The following is a 24,869-nucleotide window of genomic DNA, read 5'->3' on the forward strand; positions in this document are numbered from 1 at the left end:
CTCAGTATCTTCCTGACTGCCGCCCTGGGTCTGCCCGAGGCTCTTATTCCTGTCCAGCTGCTCTGGGTCAACCTGGTGACTGACGGTCTGCCCGCCACCGCCCTGGGATTCAACCCCCCCGACCTGGACATCATGGGCCGCCGCCCCCGTTCCGCCAAGGAGCCCCTGATCTCCGGCTGGCTGTTCTTCAGATATATGGTCATTGGAGGTAAGCGTGGAAGAAGAGGACAGGGGAACTATCTGTATATGTCCCAAATGGCAACATATAAGGCTCTGGGCTCTGGCTCAAAGGTATTGCACAATGAAGGGAATTGGGTGCCATTTATGACGTATCCCCTGTCTGTTTTGCATTAGTAATATCCTGTAAGGGCTGGTTGAACACCGACAAGGTGTTCACCTCCTGAGTCCATGTCTGACGGTGAGTCTCTTTGGTTCGCTCCAGGATATGTTGGTGCCGCCACTGTCGCAGCTGCCGTCTGGTGGTTCATGTACGATCCCACCGGCCCCGGAGTCACCTTCCACCAACTGTCCCACTTCATGCAGTGCCACGACGAGAACGAAGACTTCACCGGCATTGCATGCAAGGTGTTCGAGGCCTCTCCCCCTATGACCATGGCCCTGTCCGTGCTGGTCACCATTGAGATGTCCAACGCCCTCAACAGGTCAGACACAGACCATGCACACACACACACACACAACACACACACACACAGGCACATGCAAAGACACACACATACACAGACGTACATACAAATGCAAGAGCACAGACACACAAGCACATGCACAGGGACTCAAACACGCACACACACACACACACACTAATCATGTGATGTTACATTGGCTCCTTTACCCCCCCTTTCCCTTCTAGCTTGTCTGAGAACCAGTCTCTGCTACGCATGCCCCCGTGGAGCAACTTGTGGCTGGTTGGAGCCATGGCTCTCTCCATGTCCCTCCACTTCATGATCATCTACGTTGACCCCCTGCCCGTAAGTACTGTCGCTGTGGAAATGATCCCATCACAGTCCTCTGTCACTGTGGAAACGTTCTCATCACAGTCCTCTGTCACTCTGGAAATGATCCCATCATATGCTTATACACTGAGTATACTAAACATTAGGAACACCTTCCTAATATTGAGTTGCACTCCGATTACAGCCTGGAGCCCCCCTCCAAGTTGGCTGGATGTCCTTTGGGTAGTGGACCATTTTTGATACACACGAGAAACTGTTGAGAGTGAAAAACCCAGCAGCATTGCGGTTCTTGACACAAACCGGTGCACCTACTACCGTACTCCGTTCAAAGGTCCTTAAATCTTTTGTCTTGCCCATTCACCCACTGAATGGCACACATACACAATCCATGTCTCAATTGTCTCAAGGCTTAAAAACCTGCGTTAACCTGTCTCCTCCCCTTCATCTACACGGATTGAAGTGGATTTAACAAGTAACATCAATAGGGTTGTGGCGGTCATGAAATGTTGTTAGCTGGTTATTGTCATGCAAAAGACTGCCGGTCTCATGGTAATTGACTGTTAATTAACATAAACACGTTTACCATCTCCAGTCCTACATGCATACAAGCCACATACAAGCCGCTGATGCGCGCCTTTGGTACATCTGCATTTAAAAAAGTATAATACATCAATTGAATATACACCATCACAATAAATACATTATTTATTTTAGGCAGTAAGTATGGTATAGGCTGTAGGCTTGTTCATTTAGCAGACAAGATATGCTTATAAGTCCTGTGCCATTATTTTATATTACATGATTTTGCAGTAAGAAGAATATAATTGAACTTAGCTGAATAAAATAGAAAGGATATTTCTTTCTATTCTTCTGTCGAGAGTGCGCATAAGTTGCTATGTTGAGCGTAAAAGTGATCATTTGAAACAGGTCCTATATGCTAGATTTAGAGTTATTGGGCAACTTTAGTTGTGAATGATGCAAACCTTAGAATGTCTTAGAAATCAAAACATATATGGGCTGCATGATGCGACTATAGGCTATTAAAGATTTGAGAAAGTCGCAAAAAAAGTTTGCGCTCTGTTCAAATTGCCTCAGGCTGCACACATCAGACTATTCTCAATTTTTGTCTTTACTAATATGTAAAATGAGTTTTGATTTAGAATGGCCCATTATCAAATAGGCAGGAACAGGGGCAAGAGGAAAAAGACATGTCATCCATATGCACTCCAATAGCAAATGGAGGCCACTTTCCCACTGGTTCATTTCACTCATGTCAGGTAGGCTACTCCAGTTATTTCGGTGCGCAACAGGTGATATTCCGCCCAAACTCTGTATGCCATGGGCTCTCCAACCCTGTTCCTGCAGCTTCCCAGTGCTTAATTTTGGAAACCAATTGAAATCTATTCGGGAACATCAATAGTAACATGTTTTCACAATGAACTATTTCATTAAACTGTTGACAGCCCTTCTCTGTATTGTATAACGGAACAATCATTATTTTAATTCAAGGTGTTTTTCAGGATTGGGCTCATATATAGTACTATGAATGTGTATAAGCTCAAAAATGCATATGATTATTGAATTAAACATCACCTTAGAAAGCACTGCCCATTTCATTGTGTTAGGCTTTGAAACAGCATCCACAATGACCATGTTTTCCACATAGTTTCAACCTGTTGTTGAACTTCTTTCTTCAAATTGATCAATCACAGTGAAGTCAGTTTTAAAGTGTTTGATGTGATTTTCGACTGCATTTGCATTGATGTCAGAGTGGTTAGAGGGACAACAGAGCCCTGAGTACCAGGTCGTTAGCGACTTGATGATCATTAGCGAGTTGGGCACTACCAACACATGTCCAGAGTGCATAAGAGGACATTACTGTGACTCAACAGTCACGTAGAATTTTACTGTGTTCATGACCGCCGGTGTGACGGTAATACGGTCACCGCAACAGCCCTAGACATCAATAAGGGATCATAGCTTTCACCTGGATTCACCTGGTCAGTCTATGTCATGGAAAGAGCAGGTGTTCTTAATGTTTTGTATCAGTGTATGCTTAATCAATTAATCAATTAGACATTTATATTGCTGAGTGGACCTATGGTCTTTTTGTGCACCTTGGGGACTATTTTTTTGTCAGTAGTTTGTCAGTAGTTCTTCCCTAATAACCCTCTCTTTTCCTCTCCTCTTCTCCCACCCAGATGGTCTTCAAGTTGACTCACTTGAACCCAGAGCAGTGGATGATTGTCCTGAAACTCTCTTTCCCTGTCATCCTGATTGACGAGGTGTTGAAGTTTGTCGCCCGTAACTACCTGGAGAGTAAGTGTGCCTCTAACACACACAGATATACACACACACACACACACACTCTCTCTCACACACATGCACACACTGAACACATTGAACACATCTTTACAATGGTAACCAAATGATGTTATTCTATCCTTGTATTTGCAAGCAATTCTGCTTCTAAAGTCTTTGGAATAACAGTTATATCCTAGCATTCCTCGGTTCTCTATTTGAATAACAGCTTTGATAAAATTCTTACCTTCACCCTTGTTATCTTTTATTTGGTATGAACTGAATAATCCTTCCATCTGGTTAAGACAATTTGTATCATAATTATCATGATTCTCTTCTTGTTAAACCTCCTCTAAATGTCTCGCGCCATCCTTAATTATATTGTTTCTATCACTTTATCATCTGCTCTCACTGCCTGCATTTCTTCATTGTCTCTAAACTCCCCTTTCTCTTTCTCTTTCTCCAACTCCCTGTATTCCATCTGTATCTTTATACTCACTCGCACCTCTTTCTTTTATTTCATCATATAACTCCATCCTTTCATCCCTTCATCTTTTTTACAGACTAATCCTGCCTACCACCCACCATTAGCCTGTAACTACAGCAAGGTATCCCACCATCTGCATCGCTAGCGGTTCTCTCTTTGTGTGTATGCCATTGTGTTTGTCAGGAGAGTGTGTGCAAAGTGAATCTGTACAACCTGCCGAAGTTGTATTCTTGTTGTTTTCAGTCATTCCAGTGATCTCTAGCCTATATGCTCAAACATGTGTTGACATATGCGACTTCTGTATTGTATATTTACTGCCCTGTATTCTGCTGGTCTGGTCAATGGATGTTGTTTTCCACTCTTATATGTATCATTTGTATCAGTGAGATGTTAGTATCAGTGGGCTTTGGGGATTTGTTGCTGGAGAGAACCTGGATCTAGCCTTGTCCCAGATCTGTTTGTGCTGTGTAGCCAACTACAATGGTTTTTACATAGAAGTTGGCTATACAGCACAAACAGATCTGAGACCAGGCTATCATGCATCATGTCCTGTTGTTGATGTTGCCAGATGGGTTGTCTAGATGCTTGAGCATTGGTGTGGGGGTCTGAGGGGGTTGAGGTTGTTGCCATGAAATATGAGCTACTATTCCATTAAATTGTGACATACTTTTGGTGATGTAGTGTATGTGGACACCTGCTCGTCAAACATCTCATTCCAAAATCATGGTAATTAATATGGAGTTGGTCCCCCCTTTGCTGCTATTACAGCCTCCATTCTTCTGGGAAGGTTTTCCACTAGATGTTAGAACATTGCTGCGGGGACTTGCTTCAATTCAGCCACAAGAGCATTAGTGAGGTCGAGCACTGATGTTGGGCGATTGGGCTTGGCTCGCAGTCGGCATTCATATTCATCCAAAAGGTGTTCGATGGGGTTGAGGTCAGGGTTCTGTGCAGGCCAGTCAAGTTCTTCCACACCGATCTCGACAAACCATTTTTGTATGGACCTCTCTTTGTGCACGGGGGCATTGTCATGCTGAAAATGGAAAGGGCCTTCCCCAAACTGTTGCCAAAAGTTGGAAGCACAGAATTGTCTAGAATGTCATTGTATGCTGTAGAGTTAAGATGTCCCTTCACTAGAGCAAAGGGGCCTAGCCCGAACCATGTAAAAGCCCCAGACCATTAATTCAACTTTACAGTTGGAACTATGCATTCAGGCATGTATCGTTCTCCTGGCTCCGCCAAACCCAGATTCATCCGGCGGACTGCCAGATGGTGAAGCGTGATTCATCACTCCAGAGAACGTGTTTCCACTGCTCCAGAGTCCAATGGCGGCGAGCTTTACACATTTACATTTACGTCATTTAGCAGACGCTCTTATCCAGAGCGACTTACAAATTGGTGCATTCACCTTATAGCCAGTGGGATAACCACTTTACAATGTTTTTTTTGTGTTGTTTTTTTTTTTTTGGGGGGGGGTAAGGGGGGGGTAGAAGGATTACTTTATCCTATCCCAGGTATTCCTTAAAGAGGTGGGGTTTCAAATGTCTCCGGAAGGTGGTGAGTGACTCCGCTGTCCTGGCGTCGTGAGGGAGCTTGTTCCACCATTGGGGTGCCAGAGCAGCGAACAGTTTTGACTGGGCTGAGCGGGAACTATGCTTCCGCAGAGGTAGGGGAGCCCGCAGGCCAGAGGTGGATGAACGCAATGCCCTCGTTTGGGTGTAGGGACTGATCAGAGCCTGATCACTCCAGCCGACGCTTGGCATTGTGCATGGTGATCTTAGGCTTGTGTGCTGCTGCTCGGCCATGGAAACCCATTTTATGAAGCTCCCGACAAACAGTTATTGTGCTGACGTTGCTTCCAGAGGCAGTTTGGAACTCTGTAGTATACACTGTCAGCAACGGGTGTGGCTGAAATAGCCGAATCCACTAATTTGTATTATGTATTATGAAATAATATAATTATAGTTTCTATGTAATATCATGACATATTACATATCTCTGCTGCTTATGTCATCAGCTTTCATTTAAAACTAACATTGTAGTCAACTCTTTCACTCTGATTTCCTGCTTTTCTTCTTTCACTCTAGAAAAATAGTAGTCTAAAAGAAGAGGAATTAGAGAGGTGGAGAGAAAGACGACGAGGAGAAGGTTGAAAAAGAGGAAGATCACAACCAATGAAACAGGAGCTCTTGTGAGCCAACCAATAAGAGAGGACAACACACAGGAAAATCAATTAAAAAAAACAATAAAACATTCCTGAAAATCCACATAAAAACAACCTCTGTATATGGAAAGAGATTCAACTGGATTGGGGTTCTACCCCACCAAAACAATATTCAGATTTTATTCTAACAAACAATGTATTAAAAATATATTTTTTTGTTAAACCTGGATACTCTTGACTGTTGTGTTTTTTGTTAAGTTTTACCACAATTCATCTCCACAATCCAATTTGTGTTACATTTCTCTACTACTCATTGCTCTATCTGAGTCTCTGCCCCTCTGTGCTCTACATCAGTCCAATGTAGGAGAGAAGTAGAGCGTCTGCTAAATGACTGAATATGTAAATGTAAAGTACTCCCCGTGGCTCAGTTGGTACATTTACATTTACATTTTAGTCATTTAGCAGACGCTCTTATCCAGAGCGACTTACAGGAGCAATTAGGGTTAAGTGCCTTGCTCAAGGGCACATTTACGTCATTTAGCAGACGCTCTTAACCAGAGCGACTCACAAATTGGTGCATTCACCCTATAGCCAGTGGGATAACCACTTTACACATTTTTTTTTTTTTTTTGGGGGGGGGGGGGGGGGGCGTAGAAGGATTACTTTATCCTATCCCAGGTATTCCTTAAAGAGGTGGGGTTTCAAATGTCTCCGGAAGGTGGTGAGTGACTCCGCTGTCCTGGCGTCGTGAGGGAGCTTGTTCCACCATTGGGGTGCCAGAGCAGCGAACAGTTTTGACTGGAATGAGCGGGAACTATGCTTCCGCAGAGGAAGGGGAGCCAGCAGGCCAGAGGTGGATGAACGCAATGCCCTCGTTTGGGTGTAGGGACTGATCAGAGCCCGAAGGTACAGAGGTGCCGTTCCCCTCACTGCTCCATAGGCAAGCACCATGGTCTTGTAACGGATGCGAGCTTCAACTGGAAGCCAGTGGAGTGTGCGGAGGAGGGGGGTGACGTGAGAGAACTTGGGAAAGTTGAACACCAGACGGGCTGCGGCGTTCTGGATGAGTTGTAGGGGTTTAATGGCACAGGCAGGGAGGCCAGCCAAGAGCGAGTTGCAGTAATCCAGACGGGAGATGACAAGTGCCTGGATTAGGACCTGTGCCGCTTCCTGTGTAAGGCAGGGTCGTACTCTCCGAATGTTGTAGAGCATGAACCTGCAGGAGCGGGTCACCGCCTTGATGTTAGCGGAGAACGACAGGGTGTTGTCCAGGGTCATGCCAAGGCTCTTCGCACTCTGGGAGGAGGACACAACGGAGTTGTCAACCGTGATGGCGAGATCATGGAACGGGCAGTCCTTCCCCGGGAGGAAGAGCAGCTCCGTCTTGCCAGGGTTCAGCTTGAGGTGGTGATCCGTCATCCATACTGATATGTCTGCCAGACATGCAGAGATGCGATTCGCCACCTGGTTATCAGAAGGGGGAAAGGAGAAGATTAGTTGTGTATCGTCAGCGTAGCAATGATAGGAGAGGCCATGTGAGGATATGACAGAGCCAAGTGACTTGGTGTTTAGGGAGAAAAGGAGAGGGCCTAGAACTGAGCCCTGGGGGACACCAGTGGTGAGAGCACGTGGTGCGGAGACAGCTTCTCGCCACGCCACTTGGTAGGAGCGACCGGTCAGGTAGGACGCGATCCAGGAGTGAGCCGCGCCGGAGATGCCCAGCTCGGAGAGGGTGGAGAGGAGGATCTGATGGTTCACAGTATCAAAGGCAGCAGACAGGTCTAGAAGGACAAGAGCAGAGGAGAGAGAGTTAGCTTTAGCAGTGCGGAGAGCGTCCGTGACACAGAGAAGAGCAGTCTCAGTTGAATGACCAGTCCTGAAACCTGACTGGTTTGGATCAAGAAGGTCATTCTGAGAGAGATAGCAATAGAGTTGGCTAAAGACGGCACGCTCAATAGTTTTGGAAAGAAAAGAAAGAAGGGATACTGGTCTGTAGTTGTTGACATCGGTGGGATCGAGTGTTGGTTTTTTGAGAAGGGGAGCAACTCTCGCTCTCTTGAAGACGGAAGGGACATGGCCAGCGGTCAAGGATGAGTTGATCAGTGAGGTGAGGTAGGGGAGAAGGTCACCGGAGATGGTCTGGAGAAGAGAGGAGGGGATGGGGTCAAGCGGGCAGGTTGTTGGGCGGCCTGCAGTCACAAGTCGCAGGATTTTATCTGGAGAGAGAGGGGAGAAAGAAGTCAAAGCATAGGGTAGGGCAGTGTGAGTAGGACCAGCAGTGTCATTAGACTTAACAAACGAGGATCGGATGTCGTCAACCTTCTTTTCAAAGTGGTTGACGAAGTCATCCACAGAGAGAGAGGAGGGGGGGGGGGGATTCAGGAGGGAGGAAAATGTGGCAAAGAGCTTCCTAGGGTTAGAGGCAGATGCTTGGAATTTAGAGTGGTAGAAAGTGGCCTTAGCAGCAGAAACAGATGAAGAAAATGTAGAGAGGAGGGAGTGAAAAGATGCCAGGTCGGCAGGGAGTTTAGTTTTCTTCCATTTCTGCTCCGCTGCCCGGAGCTCTGTTCTGTGAGCTCGCAATGAGTCATCAAGCCACGGAGCTGGAGGGGAGGACCGAGCCGGCCGGGAGGATAGGGGACACAGAGAGTCAAAGGATGCAGAAAGGGAGGAGAGGAGGGTTGAGGAGGCAGAATCAGGAGATTGGAGGGAGAAGGATTGAGCAGAGGGAAGAGATGATAGGATGGAAGAGGAGAGAGTAGTGGGAGAGAGAGAGTGAAGGTTGCGGCGGCGCATTACCATCTGTGTAGGTGCAGAGTGAGTAGTGTTGGAGGAGAGCGAGAGAGAAAAGGAAACAAAGTAGTGGTCGGAGACATGGAGGGGAGTTGCAGTGAGATTAGTAGAAGAGCAGCATCTAGTAAAGATGAGGTCAAGCGTATTACCTGCCTTGTGAGTAGGGGGGGAAGGTGAGAGGGTGAGGTCAAAAGAGGAGAGGAGTGGAAAGAAGGAGGCAGAGAGAAATGAGTCAAATGTGGACATAGGGAGGTTGAAATCCCCCAAAACTGTGAGGGGTGAGCCATCCTCAGGAAAGGAACTTATCAAGGCGTCAAGCTCATTGATGAACTCTCCAAGGGAACCTGGAGGGCGATAGATGACAAGGATATTAAGCTTAAATGGGCTAGTGACTGTGACAGCATGGAATTCAAATGAGGAGATAGACAGGTGGGTTAGGGGAAAAATTGAGAATGTCCACTTGGGAGAGATGAGGATTCCTGTGCCACCACCCCTCTGACCAGATGCTCTCGGGGTATGCGAGAACACATGGTCAGACGAGGAGAGAGCAGTAGGAGTAGCAGTGTTTTCAGTGGTAATCCATGTTTCCGTCAGCGCCAGGAAGTCGAGGGACTGGAGGTTAGCATAGGCTGGGATGAAGTCAGCTTTGTTGGCAGCAGAACGGCAGTTCCAGTGGCTGCCTGAGACCTGGAACTCCAGGTGTGGGGTGCGTGCAGGGACCACCAGGTTAGAGAGGCAGCAGCCACGCGGTGTGAGGCGTTTGTGTAGCCTGTGCAGAGAGGAGAGAACAGGGATAGGCAGAGGCATAGTTGACAGGCTGTATCAAATGGCTACAATAATGCAGAGGAGATCGGAATGAAATGAACTAAGCATCTGGGAGAGGAGAGAGCAGGGCCTCCCTCACCAAAACTTCCACCTCAGAAACTATAATTGTTTCACTGAACCACCCGAACAAAAACTCTCCCAACTTCCACCTTTAGAAACCAGAATTGTTGTGAACCACAGCGGTTCAATGTTTAAAGGAATAGACTCAACCCACTTTATTCAGCTAGCTAACTATGACACCATAGCTAACTAGCATGCTAGCATCCAATAACACACAGTTTAGCACCAACACTTGGTCACAACAAACCACCAATAGTGTGTTAACACACTAAGCAGATAATTCGTGTCCGTATCTAGTTCCTTTCATAACGCAGCAATAATTAAACGTTGGCTAGCTTAGCACAAATATATTGTATTTAGCTACCACAGTACAGCACACAATGGCTACTGTGTTGACTCTGTTCGAAAAACGGCTAGCTAGCTAGCTTCGTGCTACACAGAAGACAATGCCAACCTACAGTAACTACCCACAACAGCCCACGATGCCTAACTATGACACCATAGCTAACTAGCATGCTAGCATCCAATAACACACAGTTTAGCACCAATACTTGGTTACAACAGACTACCAATAGTGCGTTAACACACTAAACAGATCTTTCGCGTCCGTGTCTAGTTCCTAGCATAACGCAGCAATAATTAAACGTTGGCTAGCTAGCATAAGTATATTGTATTTAGCTACTACAGTACAGTTAGCTGGTCGTGTTGGTTAGCTAGCAATGGCCACTGTGTTGACTTTGTTTGAAGAACGGCTAGCTAGCTAGCTTCGTGCTAGACCCGGCACCGCCGAAAAACAATGCTAACCTACAGTAACTACCCACAACAGCCCACGATGCCTAACTATGACGCCATAGCTAACTAGCATGCTAGCATCCAATAACACACAGTTTAGCACCAATACTTGGTTACAACAAACTACTAATAGTGTGTTAGCACACTAAACAGATAATTCGTGTCCGTGTCTAGTTCCTTTCATAACGCAGCAAAAATTAAACGTTGGCTAGCTAGCACATTAACATTGGAAACAACTCTCCACCGTTGCTAAACGTTACCAGTAGCTACCCGCTAGCTAGCTAGCCTCGTGCTTTCTCCGGGCTCCGCCGTAAACAATACTTACCTACAATAATTACCTACGGAAACCTACAATAACTACCTAAATAAACTACCTACAATACCTAACTACAACTACCTACCTACGATCAAATGCATGGTTTAAGCTTTACTCAACACCATATAAGAAGCCAAGCTTACCTCAAGCTTACCTCCTGGTAGAGCATGGCATGGGCATGTTTTATTCATGTTAGGCTGTCAACCATGTCCAATTACCATCTCCATGCCCATGTTTCAAAAGCCAATCTTTTATAGCTTCTTTTTTCTTTGGAAGAAAGACACAGCCTATAGACTGGTTGGTTGTTTCGCAACAAAACTGACGCGTGCACAACTATGGAGCAAAATAGATGGGATTGGCTTAGATTGTTGACAACATGTTAACTATATTTAGTCTCCAATGTTTATTGAAAACATAAATACATTTGCACAATGAGCACTTGTTGCCTCTCAAATAAATCGTTACAGTTGTTGGTTAGCTAGCTAGCTAATTTTTGCCATATTAGCATTGAAATGAAATCAGTCAAAACATCTCAAAGCAAGACATGGTATCAAGAACAAGATGAAATTAGCAGAAACCAGTCACTTACGATTCCGACATGGCAGTATCTTGTCATTGTTTGTAGCTACAGTTGAAGTCGGAAGTTTACATACACCTTAGCCAAATACATTTAAACTCAGTTTTTCACAATTCCTGACTTTTAATCCTAGTAAAAATTCCCTGTTTTAGGTCAGTTAGGATCACCACTTTATTTTAAGAATGTGAAATGTCAGAATAATAGTAGGGAGAATGATTTATTTCAGCTTTTATTTCTTTCATCACATTCCCAGTGGGTCAGAAGTTTACATACACTCAATTAGTATTAGGTAGCATTGCCTTTAAGTTGTTTAACTTGGGTCAAACGATTCGGGTAGCCTTCCACAAGCTTCCCACAATAAGTTGGGTGAATTTTGGCCCATTCCTCCTGACAGAGCTGGTGTAACTGAGTCAGATTTGTAGGCCTCCTTGCTCGCACACACTTTTTTAGTTCTGCCCACAAATGTTCTATAGGATTGAGGTCAGGGCTTTGTGATGGCCACTCCAATACCTTGACTTTGTTGTCCTTATGCCATTTTGCCACAACTTTGGAAGTATGCTTGGGGTCATTGTCCATTTGGAAGACCCATTTGTGACCAAGCTTTAACTTCCTGACTGATGTCTTGAGATGTTGTGTCGTATCGGATGAATGGTGGCAATTATTGCTGATGAACAAAAGGAGTCTGCTCATACTGCACGTTGATCATAAGGTTTATTCAGATCACAAGCTTCAGCATGGGTGACAGACTCGCGAGGTCTGGAGAGCAGTGTCCTCCAATTCTAATTGCTGCTCTGGGGTTTATGGTCTAAAACCCTTCTTATATAGACAATAACAAAATAAGGGTTACCCCCTCTTCTGGCCAATCACCAGTCTCCCCTCGGGCGTCACCCTCCAAGCGGCACATTTCAAATAACATCATAAAACATCCCCCCTCTGGCCTGAACAACCAACATTCCATTTCGTCATGAAAAACATTTAACAAAGACATAATTTTAATACACTACATATTCCCCCCTTTCGAGACAACCTAAACGTCTCGAAACCAAACAGAATAGGATTATGACTATTAACCATTTATCTTATTGAGTATCTTTAACATTAAACCAAACACATTCTCCTCTAGAGTGTAAATACCTTTCTATGAAATACCTGTTTATGAAGTGTGAATACATTACTATGACATATGAAGTGTGAATACATTACTATGAAATATGAAGAAATCTCTATGGAGTGTAAGAGCGAAAAACTGTCTGGCAGCCATCCATCCATATCAATCAAGACAGTAAAATTCTCTCACGGTCCCTCTGCCCCAGGCAACCACCGTCGGTACTCCAGATAACCTCATTAACCATGTAAATGCATTTGAAACTATGATGCAATTAAATACACATGTAAGCCCCTGCAAACATGCAAACAAAATCCTATCCATAAACATCCATTGTACGGCTGGTCAACCCATAGAACCGGACAATGAAACTCTCCCTTCCTAGCCTCTCTGTCCCTAAACATTCACCGAAATAAACAAAAACATCTAAGATCCTTACATGTATCCAATTACATCAAACATCATTCTACAAAAATTAATCCCTGAGGCTATTACACAATTATGTATTACACATGTCTATATTTCATTGCAGACACTGGAATGTAGTCCACTACACTTCATCTCCCTGTAGTGTCCTCTTCCAATGGACTTGTTGATGATGGAATCAGCCACACCCTCCTTGTTTCATCTCCTCCAGTCATATTGTCCCTTCATATTGTCTTTGTTTGAGTATTCCAATCTCCACATGTTCTCCCAAATGCTTCTGGAATGACAAGAAAATAAACGACCAAACAGTATCTTTTGCAAAACAACATTTTCAAATTAAACCTCAACATCAATTTAAGAATATAAAAATGACCTATAAATGATGTATGAATCACATTAACCTATCCCCCCCTTGACTCATAAATCATACCAACATCACCCTACTATTGAAAATTTTTTTTTTTTTGAAAAATAATCAACTCATAAAAAAATGATATTTATCCATCAGTAGTCCATCCATCTTTATCCAGATCAGGAACAGTCAACACCGGCATCTGAGTGTTGTCTCCAGGAATCACTCTCCAACCTATCTCAATATCATAACTTTCTCAAAGGTAAGTAACAAATTACAAACATCACCCAGTGTTATCAAAGCTGAAACTAAAATCTGACTCATCACTGCCCCTACTGGCCTAATTGATCTTGCAACCAAATCTTCTCAGATCTCCCAAACACATCCCTTATAATGCATCTATAACCCCAGTGATCTTATCTGAACTATCTGGACTCAAAGTATAACTAATATTTATCAATATGATCTTCCCAAATGTTACACCATACCATTAATAAAGTCCCCCCTTCTCCCTTAGACTTATTCTTCAATGATAGGCTTGAAGCCTATGACATGTCCCTTTTCATCCTATTTTGAACTCTAGTTTCAAATTGATCTGTGTTCGGTGCTATTCCTCTTTTAATAGTAAAAGCCTCATATGGAAGCTTCAACGTTGACATGTAACCAAATCCTGTTAATTCATAATGTAAGAATATATATTTTATCATCACAAACCCACCAAATATCTCTAAAATTCCCCATAGTCATAAGCAAAAGCTAATCTTTTACCCATCAAAGTCCTGCTCTTCTTACTACCTGATACCTAAAAAGTAACATATTTCTCATTACTACCCTTAAGGTCATGCTTATCCAAAGTTATCATATAACATCCCAATCTGATCTTCCCATAAACACACCCCTTACCTCATATGTTTTATTAGAACAAAAACAACTTTTAGCCCTCAATATTTCACCTGAATACTTCATGGTTCCGTTGTTACCTAATTTTCCTTTCCCATTTAACAATTCCCATAGGGTAATTCATTTACCCAAGAACACTACTTAAACCTAGGCTTAAACCACTGTTCTGACAACAACATTATTTTATCTGTCAATGACTGTTGCCAATACCACAGTCATGACAAATCATAAGACTGACCCATACCTGATAGAGGCCGCGCGACCGTCTAACATGCCTGGTGCTGGCATCCCCAACAGACATCAACCCACAAGATTCCTCACTGATTCTTACAGAATGAGTTAATCTATCTCTAATTTCCACAACAGACGAACAAGCGGCACTGCAGATACCTCTTCCCGCCTGTCATCAAAATCAAAGACCTCATCCTGTAGCTCCATGATGAATCTATATTCTCCATTTCAGATTAATCTATATTGTTTCTATCTGCTCTCCTATTTTAACCCCATTCGTACCATAACCTCCTGAGTCCTTCTTGCTAACCCCCTTTAATTTCAGAACAGTTGTTGTCGGTATCATACTCCTATATTTGCTATTGCCATAGTATCATTAATCCCTTCCAAAGTTACCCTTAAAGTAGTTGATTTAGCTACTGTATCAACCCTAATTACTTCTAGTGCAAAGTTTCCCATTATCCTCTGTGTATTATCTACTGTTGGAGTGACTACTGTCCATTCAGTTCTACTCCTCCTGAACTCCCTCAATGACTGTGGAGGCTACCACAGACCTCAACTCTTCCATTATAAGCGTTACTTTATGAATTACATAGCCTTTTAACCAATAATTCGTAACCGGAACAAATTCTAATGCTTGCCCTAAATAAGTACACATATATTCTCCCTGACCTTTCTCTGTAACATTACGCAACATAAGTGAACAGTCACTCCTAACCCTCTTCTAAACTATACCTCCTTTTACTCCTGGTCCTGATAACAATACTTATTCTCCATAATTATCTCTCCATATGGGAGGAACGTCCCCATCCAAAACCCTAATAAGTATTTTTCCCTAACATTGGTGCTGTATTGGTTCCCTTATAATCAAATGCGATATATTTATGACTTTAATAACTATCAATGTTGAAAGAGTTAAATTGCTTCTTACTGTTGTTATAATAGACTGAAGTGTTAATGTCCTTATTTACTCCTAGTTTTCCCCCAGTTTTCCCCTATATCTCAGTCCTTTCTCTAAATCCCTGACTTTCAAACTTTTGATTACACAAAATACACCTATAATGACCTTGATCTCCCTGCTGGAAACTGTAAATATAGATACTCAATCACTCTCAATCTTCTCTTATCATTCAGCAACACATACTTTCTCAATGCATCTGCCCCTATCAGATCTAAACTCCTACCCTATCTTCCCACTAAACTTTAAAATGTCCTTCCTCACTGTTCTCTCTCTGTCTTACTACTAACTTTGAAACTTAGCTTACTGTCTCAGAGTTCTTCCAACCCTAATCTACTCCTAACTTATTTTAATCTAATCTTTTCTCTCATAACATTTAAAACCTTTTCCCCTGATTTATTGACAAAATCTCTTACCACCAAATTTTTGGAATATGTGATTGGGAAAGTTCCCCACCTGCTTCTGACTCATTACACATACGTGGCAAATGATTAAACCTCCTTTAGCCTAGCCTCAAATCTCTTTGTGTAAGAATGTAACCCCGAATAACAGTCACCCTATTAAGTTTATTTTCCCAAACAGATTGTCTAATAGGCAATCTAATAAATTATCATCCTTCCTATGATATTATCTTTTTAAGCAAATGATTCCCAAAAACCCTACTTTTTAAAATATTCTACCAGACAGTCAGTCGTCTAGTGTACATCTTATTGTACGCTTCAACTTACACCATGCATCTCTTTCCCAACAATGCCATAGGTATATTGTCCTAATATCAGTATGTCTCTTTTACTTCCTCTTTGACTTTTATAGCAGAGCTCAATTGATTCCCTAAGAGTAATTAAACTGTTTTACTACATCAAATCCCTATCCTACCCTAATTCATTTTACATAGTGAGATGTTTAACCTATTTAGGCTGAACACATAAATTTTCCCACTCTTCACTATCACAGTCCTCTGTTTTTACTTCAACTGTTAGCTATTTTCTCTTCCCCTCTAATCGAGGCTCTCAGCAATGCACCCCCCTTCCGGATCTTCTAGACACTAACAGGTGCCATTATGTGTCTGTCCAGAAACTGGCTTTGGATATGAATCAACTGGTACCCCCTTGGCTGGTACAATTGCATTGGATATTGTTCAGTTAAAGCTGTAACAGTGATTGTTGATTTGGTTCACTCTGATTCTTCATAACCAAAACTTATCTTCTCCACCCGTTGTATGATTGAGTTTTCAGAGTTTCTTCTTCTCCAATTCTTGGGATCCTCTCAGCAGTTTTCTTAGTCCTGTTCCTTCTCGTCGTTGACATATCAGTATTCTTCAACCTTAGTTCTAAGTTCTGTCCTCGAAATATCATCTTCCATCATCTTCTTACTTTTCTTCTGTGCCAGTCCTTGTAGGACAAACTCCTCTTGAAAATAAAGCACCTTTAATCTCCAAATCTTCATCGCTTTCTTCATCTTCAACTTCCATCAGAGATCAAATCTCGTGTACCCTTCTTTCCTCTCTTGCCACTTCCTTCTGATCACAGAGTCATATCCACCCATGCATGACCTCTCTCAATCACTCTCATCTTCATCATCCTCATCTCCTTAAGTTCCCAGACATCCCGGTTTTCTTCCTTCTGGAGTTTTGAATTCATCTTCATCGTCGTTTCTGCTCGTATTCGTCTTCATCTCTGATGCCATAATCACCCTGCTGGATGATGTCTTTCTGCTGAATCCATATGTGAGAAAGGTGTACTAACTTCTGCCATTAGTCTCTCCTAACACTACTCTAACCCTACTTTGATTAAAAATGACTATTTTAATCAATTTTCCCCTATATCAAGCCTTTTATATTCCTTTATTGTGAACTATGTTATTTTAGACTGTATAGCCTATGGCTATGGCTTCCCCCCTTAAATTATTAATATAACCCTAAGAACCCCCCAAAAAATTAAATTAAATAAAATATGAATATTAAAAAATTAAATTGAATACCTTATTCAAAAACCATTTAATTAAAAATAAAAAACCAATTAAAAACTCAATTAAAATTATGAATAATTTAAAACCAATTTTTTATTCCTATATTCTATGTCACCAATTTATCAATTAGTGGTGGCTATATTACCACAACCCATCAACTGCAAGTAAATGCAAGTTAGTCATCTTCAGACTAAAATACCCATAAACAAAGCCTTTAACCCCTTGCTCTATAACCCCTAATTATCATAAATTTACAGAAGAATCCTCAATCCATCCTGGATTCCCAACACATCTGTAATCAAACCCCAGTGATACACAGAGCCACCAAAATACAACTTTTAATGAAATAGTATTTGCCAAGCCTATGTAAAATTGTCATAACATCACATATCTTGTTAGGATGATTTTGTGCACTAGCCTGATCTGATCCTCTCGTCTGACTCTGCCTCGTCACACCTTGTCACGTGACGCACGTCAGTCACACGTTAACCCCTCCTCTCTCCTGTCGTATCGTATCGCTCCACTCATATGACAGGAAAAAAACAGAGACACAGAATCACATTTTAGTAGTTAATGCCATAACTGAGTATTTCCAACCATTCAATATTCATTCGTTCTACATTATTCACTCTAAGACTAAACTCAGAACTAAATAGATCGCTCAAACATTTTTATTTTATTTTAACAAAACATTTTTATTTTAATCCGTCATTTAATTCAATGCATTATTCTTCGCCAACATATATTTAATTTATCAATTCAATAGGACACCCCACAAATTTAATCTTTAACCAATCTCAGTTTAAACTAGAATCATCGTGCTAAAATTTCTCCTCTGTCTATCTATTTTCCTTGCAGGGTAACGCCAAATGGGACCTATGACCTGTACCCCACCATTTTGTTTTGTAGGCTTAGCCCACCCTCATTTCGTAGTTTTTAGCCCCGTAAAATCAACACGTGTCCTAATCTCGTGTCATAAACTCCCCCTTTCTGTCGGGTAGTATCGCAAAATTAAACGCATGCGCACAACCATTCAAAAATCCCTTTTCACCGTGAAAGGAAGATTTTCTATTCTCTCTCCCCAAACAGACAGAATAACACTCCAACTGTAACTCTCGTTTTCCCCTCCTAGTCAAACAACATTTAACAGCGCTCACAAAACATACAACCTGACTTACAGACAGAGACAAATTTAAGAGACTTTAATCCATCGCAATGGAATCTCTAAGGATATCCGTTAGCATGTAGCACGCAACACAATTAGCATGTATCATTAGCATTTAGCTTAGCCTAAGGTACACTGCGACACAAAACACAGTTAGCATTTAGCCTTAGCATCCACCTCAGCCACCCTGTAGAATGTAGCATGATTCACACTATAGCCTTACAAAAATTAGCCCTAGCAACGATGTACCACGTGGCTTGAAACAATCAAGCATTAGCGCCAACCTCTAGCTAACTGCAGCCTACTAGCTATACAAATGAACACCCCGCACCGTGGCCAAATCATTGTCTATCAGTAATATCTCCTTCTAACTTTTTGTTGCCGTAAGTTCTGGATAATCATAGAGAGGTTACCCCAAGCATTATAGTTCGTCAACCATACGATGAGTATATAACATGCATATAATTCGTCCAGCTTAATAATTCCCAGAATTAACCTTACACCACATAACGCGTTGCAAGGATTTTATGGCCCATTCCTAAAGAATCGCCTCGATCAAGAGGTCTTGTCCGTATTCACGGTGCCCTAAAAATGCATACGTATCCCAACATTATTCTCTACCAATCCATTTGTACAATCCATTGTTGTAAACAGCGTTTACACATCAACCAAATTTAGAATATTTTCGTTCAGACTCCCAGTTAACAGCCATAACACCACCCGAAACACGGTCATAAGGGTACATTCCTCCAGTGTACACAAGCAGTAACAAAACTAACAACTTAGCTGTATTTAGTCGGGTCATGACTCCAGACCGAAGTTAGCTTGAGTTAGCTTGGCGACTCCAAATGCAGCAAAGAAGGATTGCATAATCCCTCCTGGCAAGCTCGCCATTTGTCGTATCGGATGAATGGTGGCAATTATTGCTGATGAACAAAAGGAGTCTGCTCATACTGCACGTTGATCATAAGGTTTATTCAGATCACAAGCTTCAGCATGGGTGACAGACTCGCGAGGTCTGGAGAGCAGTGTCCTCCAATTCTAATTGCTGCTCTGGGGTTTATGGTCTAAAACCCTTCTTATATAGACAATAACAAAATAAGGGTTACCCCCTCTTCTGGCCAATCACCAGTCTCCCCTCGGGCGTCACCCTCCAAGCGGCACATTTCAAATAACATCATAAAACATCCCCCCTCTGGCCTGAACAACCAACATTCCATTTCGTCATGAAAAACATTTAACAAAGACATAATTTCAATACACTACAGTTGCTTCAATATATCCACATAATTTTCCTTCCTCATGATGCCATTTATTTTGTGAAGTGCACCAGGCCCTCCTGCAGCAAAGCACCCCCACAGCATGATGCTGCCACCCCGTGCTTCACGGTTGGGATGGTGTTCTTCGGCTTGCAAGCCACCCCCTTTTTCCTCCAAACAAAACAATGGTTATTTTGGCCCAACAGTTCTATCTTTGTTCCATCAGACCAGAGGACATTTCTCCAAAAAGGACGATTTTTTTCGCCATGTGCAGTTGCCAACCGTAGTCTGGCTTTTTTATGGCGGTTTTGGAGCAGTGGCTTCTTCCTTGCTGAGTGGCGTTTCAGGTTATGTCGATATAGGACTAGTTTTACTGTGGATATAATACTTTTGTACCTGTTTCCTCCAGCATCTTCACAAGGTCCTTTGCTGTTGTTCTGGGATTGATTAGCATTTTCCGCACCAAAGTACATACATATCTAGGAGACAGCACGTGTCTCCTTCCTGAGCGGTATGACGGCTGTGTGGGCCCATGGTGTTTATACTTGCATACTATTGTTTGTACAGATGAACATGTTACCTTCAGGCATTTGGAAATTGCTCCCAAGGATGAACCAGACTTGTGGAGGTCTACCATTTTTGGGGGATTTTCCCATGATGTCAAGCAAAGAGGCACTGAGTTTGAAGGTAGGCCTTGAAATACACTGCTCAAAAAAAATAAAGGGAACGCTTAAACAACACATCCTAGATCTGAATGAATGAAATAATCTTATTAAATACTTTTTTCTTTACATAGTTGAATGTGCTGACAACAAAATCACACAAACATTATCCATGGAAATCAAATGTATCAACCCATGGAGGTCTGGATTTGGAGTCACCCTCAAAATTAAAGTGGAAAACCACACACTACAGGCTGATCCAACTTTGGTGTAATGTCCTTAAAACAAGTCAAAATGAGGCTCAGTAGTGTGTGTGGCCTCCACATGCCTGTATGACCTCCCTACAATGCCTGGGTATGCTCCTGGACAGTCTGTGGTGCAACGTGGCATTGGTGGATGGAGCGAGACATGATGTCCCAGATGTGCTCAATTGGATTCAGGTCTGGGGAACGGGCGGGCCAGTCTATAGCATCAATGCCTTCCTCTTGCAGGAACTGCTGACACACTCCAGCCACATGAGGTCTAGCATTGTCTTGCATTAGGAGGAACCCAGGGCCAACCGCACCAGCAAATGGTCTCACAAGGGGTCTGAGGATCTCATCTCGGTACCTAATGGCAGTCAGGCTACCTCTGGCGAGCACATGGAGGGCTGTGCGGCCCCCCAAAGAAATGCCACCCCACACCATGACTGACCCACCGCCAAACCGGTCATGCTGGAGGATGTTGCAGGCAGCAGAACGTTCTCCACGGCATCTCCCGACTCTGTCACGTCTGTCACATGTGCTCAGTGTGAACCTGCTTTCATCTGTGAAGAGCACAGGGCGCCAGTGGCGAATTTGCCAATCTTGGTGTTCTCTGGTAAATGCCAAACGTCCTGCACGGTGTTGGGCTGTAAGCACAACCCCCACCTGTGGACGTCGGGACCTCATACCACCCTCATGGAGTCATTTGTGGCCTGCTGGAGGTCATTTTGTAGGGCTCTGGCAGTGCTCCTCCTGCTCCTCCTTGCACAAAGGCGGAGGTAGCGGTCCTGCTGCTGGGTTGTTGCCCTCCTACGGCCTCCTCCACGTCTCCTGATGTACTGGCCTGTCTCCTGGTAGCGCCTCCATGCTCTGGACACTCCGCTGACAGACACAGCAAACCTTCTTGCCACAGCTCACATTAATGTGCCATCCTGGATGAGCTGCACTTCCTGAGCTACTTGTGTGGGTTGTAGACTCCGTCTCATGCTACCACTAGAGTGAAAGCACCGCCAGCATTCAAATGTGACCAAAACATCAGCCAGGAAGCATAGGAACTGAGAAGTGGTCTGTGGTCACCACCTGCAGAACCACTTCTTTATTGGGGGTGTCTTGCTAATTGCCTATAATTTCCACCTGTTGTTTATTCCATTTGCACAACAGCATGTGACATTTATTGTCAATCAGTGTTGCTTCCTAAGTGGACAGTTTGATTTCACAGAAGTGTGATTGACTTGGAGTTACATTGTGTTGTTTAAGTGTTTCCTTTATTTTTTTGAGCAGTGTACATCCACAGGTACACCTCCAATTGACTCAAATGATGTCAATTAGCCTATCAGAAGCTTCTAAAGCCATGACATCATTTTTTGGAATTTTCCAAGCTGTTAAAGGCATAGTCAACTTAGTGTATGTAAACTTTGACCCACTGGAATTGTGATACAGTGAATTATAAGTGAAATAATCTGTCTGTAAACAATTGTTGGAAAAATTACTTGTGTCATGCACAAAGTAGATGTCCTAACTGACTTGCCAAAACTATAGTTTGTTAACAAGACATTTGTGGAGTGGTTGAAAAACGAGTTTTAATGACTCCAACCTAAGTGTATGTAAACTTCCGACTTCAACTGTATCTGGCCATCCAGAATCACAACAGCTCATGGACTTTTGCCCCATTGAAGCATGTGCATAATTTTCGTGACATTGTCAGCTATCTATAATCTATAATAATAATCTAAAATCTATAATGTTGCACCCCTCCATCTTTCGAAAGATGAAGGGGTAAGACGCTATTGGTTGACTCAACCTGGCAAAAAAGAGCAACATCCAGACAGTGCACAATCGAGACAGAACTGTAGCTAGCTAGCTAGCCAACCTTCTCCAACTTTCTCCTGGACTATCAGCTTTTCATACCACAAGGTAAGTTTAAAAACATAAATTATACTGCAATGGTGATATTAACCGCTAACGTGTGGTTATCGATAGTTTCTGCTTGCTTAGCTGCCTGGCAACCTAGCTAGCTAGCATGGTAGCTGTAAAAAACTATTGGTCGCTAAATCCAAAAAAATGAAGGACCATGTAAAAAACTGTTGGTCACTAAATCCGGCTAGAAGGACCACGTAAAAACGGTTGGCTGGTATGCCATCACCCGTTTGAGCGGTCGGCTGTGAATTCCTTCACCCGCTATATACTTATAACTGATTGGTTTGGTTCTGCCCTCTATAGTGCTGTCCATTTAGAACATGATGTTGAGGCCCATCACTCTACTCTTGATAGTCACCACCACACACACACACACAGACACAGCTGTTTCCATTTGAGGATGTTTAATGATTTTTTTGGTAATCTGAATGACATGGAGTCTTATTGTTGTGGTTCTATAAGACAAATATATGCAGTCATGTAAACAGTATTAGTTAAGGGTTATACCTATGCAATACACATATATGTACATGAATAAATGGCAAATGGTATTACACTTACAACATGTCTATAAAGGGCAATAAACACAGCATCAATATCAACATAATCTTCTCTTGGATATAGAGAAACTAATTACTTGGATTGACAAAGGGTCAAGATTTATGGCAGCTGGTGCAGGGCAGCTGGGCCCCATCCTTAGATGCTGAGTGCAATGCCGGAGGCTGGCCACGGCTGAAGCAGGTGGCTTGCCTCCTGCAGCGGAGGAATGTGGCATGCCGTCCACAAAAATGTTGTTGGCAGCTCACTGGCTGCGGCTGGTGACTCTTTCCCCACTGCTGAAATCGATGGCTCCCATGGTGGAGCATGTGGGGACCCCTGCGCGAGGATCATCAGGGATCTGGAGGCAGGGGCCGGCTGGGCCGCAGAGATGAGGTCAGGTGGTCTCCCACGTGGGAAGGGCTGAGGGTCGTTCAAGGCAGGAGGCGGGTGCCCCCCAGAACTAGAGACAGCATGCCCCCCGGGTCAGGGAACGGTGGTTCACCCAGGTCAGGGAGCTGAGGGCCTAGCAGGGCAGGGGACTTGGAACCCACTACTAAGTCTGAGGACTGCAAGCCAGGTATGGTGGGAGGCTGCAAACCTAGCCAAGCAGGGAACGTATAGTCTAGCGCTAGTGTAGGCAACTGAGTGCAGGCTGAGGGCTGTGAAATGTCTAACTGCACACCTAGAGGAGCAGATAACTCCGGGTCTAGCAGGACGGGAGACCCAGGGCCTAGAACTAGGGCAGGTGGTTTGGTATGTAGCACTGAGGGAGCTGACTGCTTGCCAACTGAGGCTGGGGGCTGACGACCAACTGAGGGCAGATGTTGCAGACCTAGTGGGGCAGAGAACATATAGCATGGCGGAGCAGTGGACTGAGGGCCGACTAGAGCTGGAGACAATGAAAGTAGAACGGCTGATGGCTGGGAGCCTAGTGCTGATAACTTTAGGCTTGACAGGGAGAACGCCTCTGGACCTGATAGGGAAACCGACTCTGGACCTGACAGGTAAACTGACTCTGGACCTGACAGGGAAACCGACTCTGGACCTGACAGGGAGAACGACTCTGGACCTGACAAGGAGAATACTCTGAACCTAACAGGGAAAATGACTCTGAACTTGACAAGGAAAACGATGCTGGAACTGCCAGGGAAACTGACGCTGGACCTGACAGGGAAACTGACTCTGGATCTGACAGGGAGAATGACTCTGAACCTGACAGGGAGAATGACTCTGAACCTGACAAGGAGAATGACTCTGAACCTGACAAGGAGAATGGCTCTGAACCTGACAAGGAGAATGACTCTGAACCTGACAAGGAGAATGACTGTGAACCTGACAGGGAGATCGATTGGACCTGCCAGGGAAACTGACGCTGGACTTGGAGAATAGTAGAGCTCTGGGCCTACTAGAGAAACTGGTACCTTTGAGCCTAGCATGGCATGAGCCTGATGACCCACTTGGGCTAGAGACTGAGGGCCGACAAATGCTGGAGACAACAGACCTAGTGCAGCTGGAGACCAATGACCTAGTGCTAGGGACTTAGGGCAGATGAGGGCTGAGGACTGAAAACCTAGCACAGGTAACTTGTGGCTTAGCAGGGCAGGAGGCGCTAAGCCTGGTGGGCTAAAGAGCTGTGGGCTGACTATGTCTGGAGACTGCGAGCCTAGTACAACGAACTTGGGGCCTAGTAAGGAGGCTCTAAACCTGGTGGGATAGGCAACTGCCTAACAACTAAGGCAGGGGGGTGCAATCTGAGCAGGGAAGAACACTGCAGACCTGCAGATGGGGAAGCTAACTTATGGCCTAGCATGGCAGGTGGCTGGCGGGCTAGGACGCTGCATACCCAATAAGGAGGGGG

General features: G+C 43.7%; 1 protein-coding gene across 1 annotated transcript in view; it reads left to right on the plus strand.

The window, feature by feature from the left end:
• The window catches only part of LOC311100988 (sarcoplasmic/endoplasmic reticulum calcium ATPase 1), a gene marked incomplete at its 5' end in the record, with an annotated part of 47,490 nt that extends 41,484 nt beyond the window's left edge, over window positions 1-6,006 (plus strand). The window contains 5 exons of the mRNA XM_084141995.1: window positions 6-208; window positions 443-662; window positions 869-986; window positions 3,173-3,290; window positions 5,847-6,006. Of these exons, the coding sequence (XP_083998121.1) occupies window positions 6-208; window positions 443-662; window positions 869-986; window positions 3,173-3,290; window positions 5,847-5,854 (667 nt within the window). The 3' untranslated portion in view covers window positions 5,855-6,006. The remainder of the gene's footprint in view (window positions 1-5; window positions 209-442; window positions 663-868; window positions 987-3,172; window positions 3,291-5,846) is intronic.
• Between the last annotated feature and the right edge of the window lie 18,863 nt (window positions 6,007-24,869).

This window comes from Coregonus lavaretus (assembly GCF_964263955.1).
Source record: "Coregonus lavaretus genome assembly, chromosome: 25".
In the NCBI taxonomy this organism is placed as follows: Eukaryota; Metazoa; Chordata; class Actinopteri; order Salmoniformes; family Salmonidae; genus Coregonus; species Coregonus lavaretus.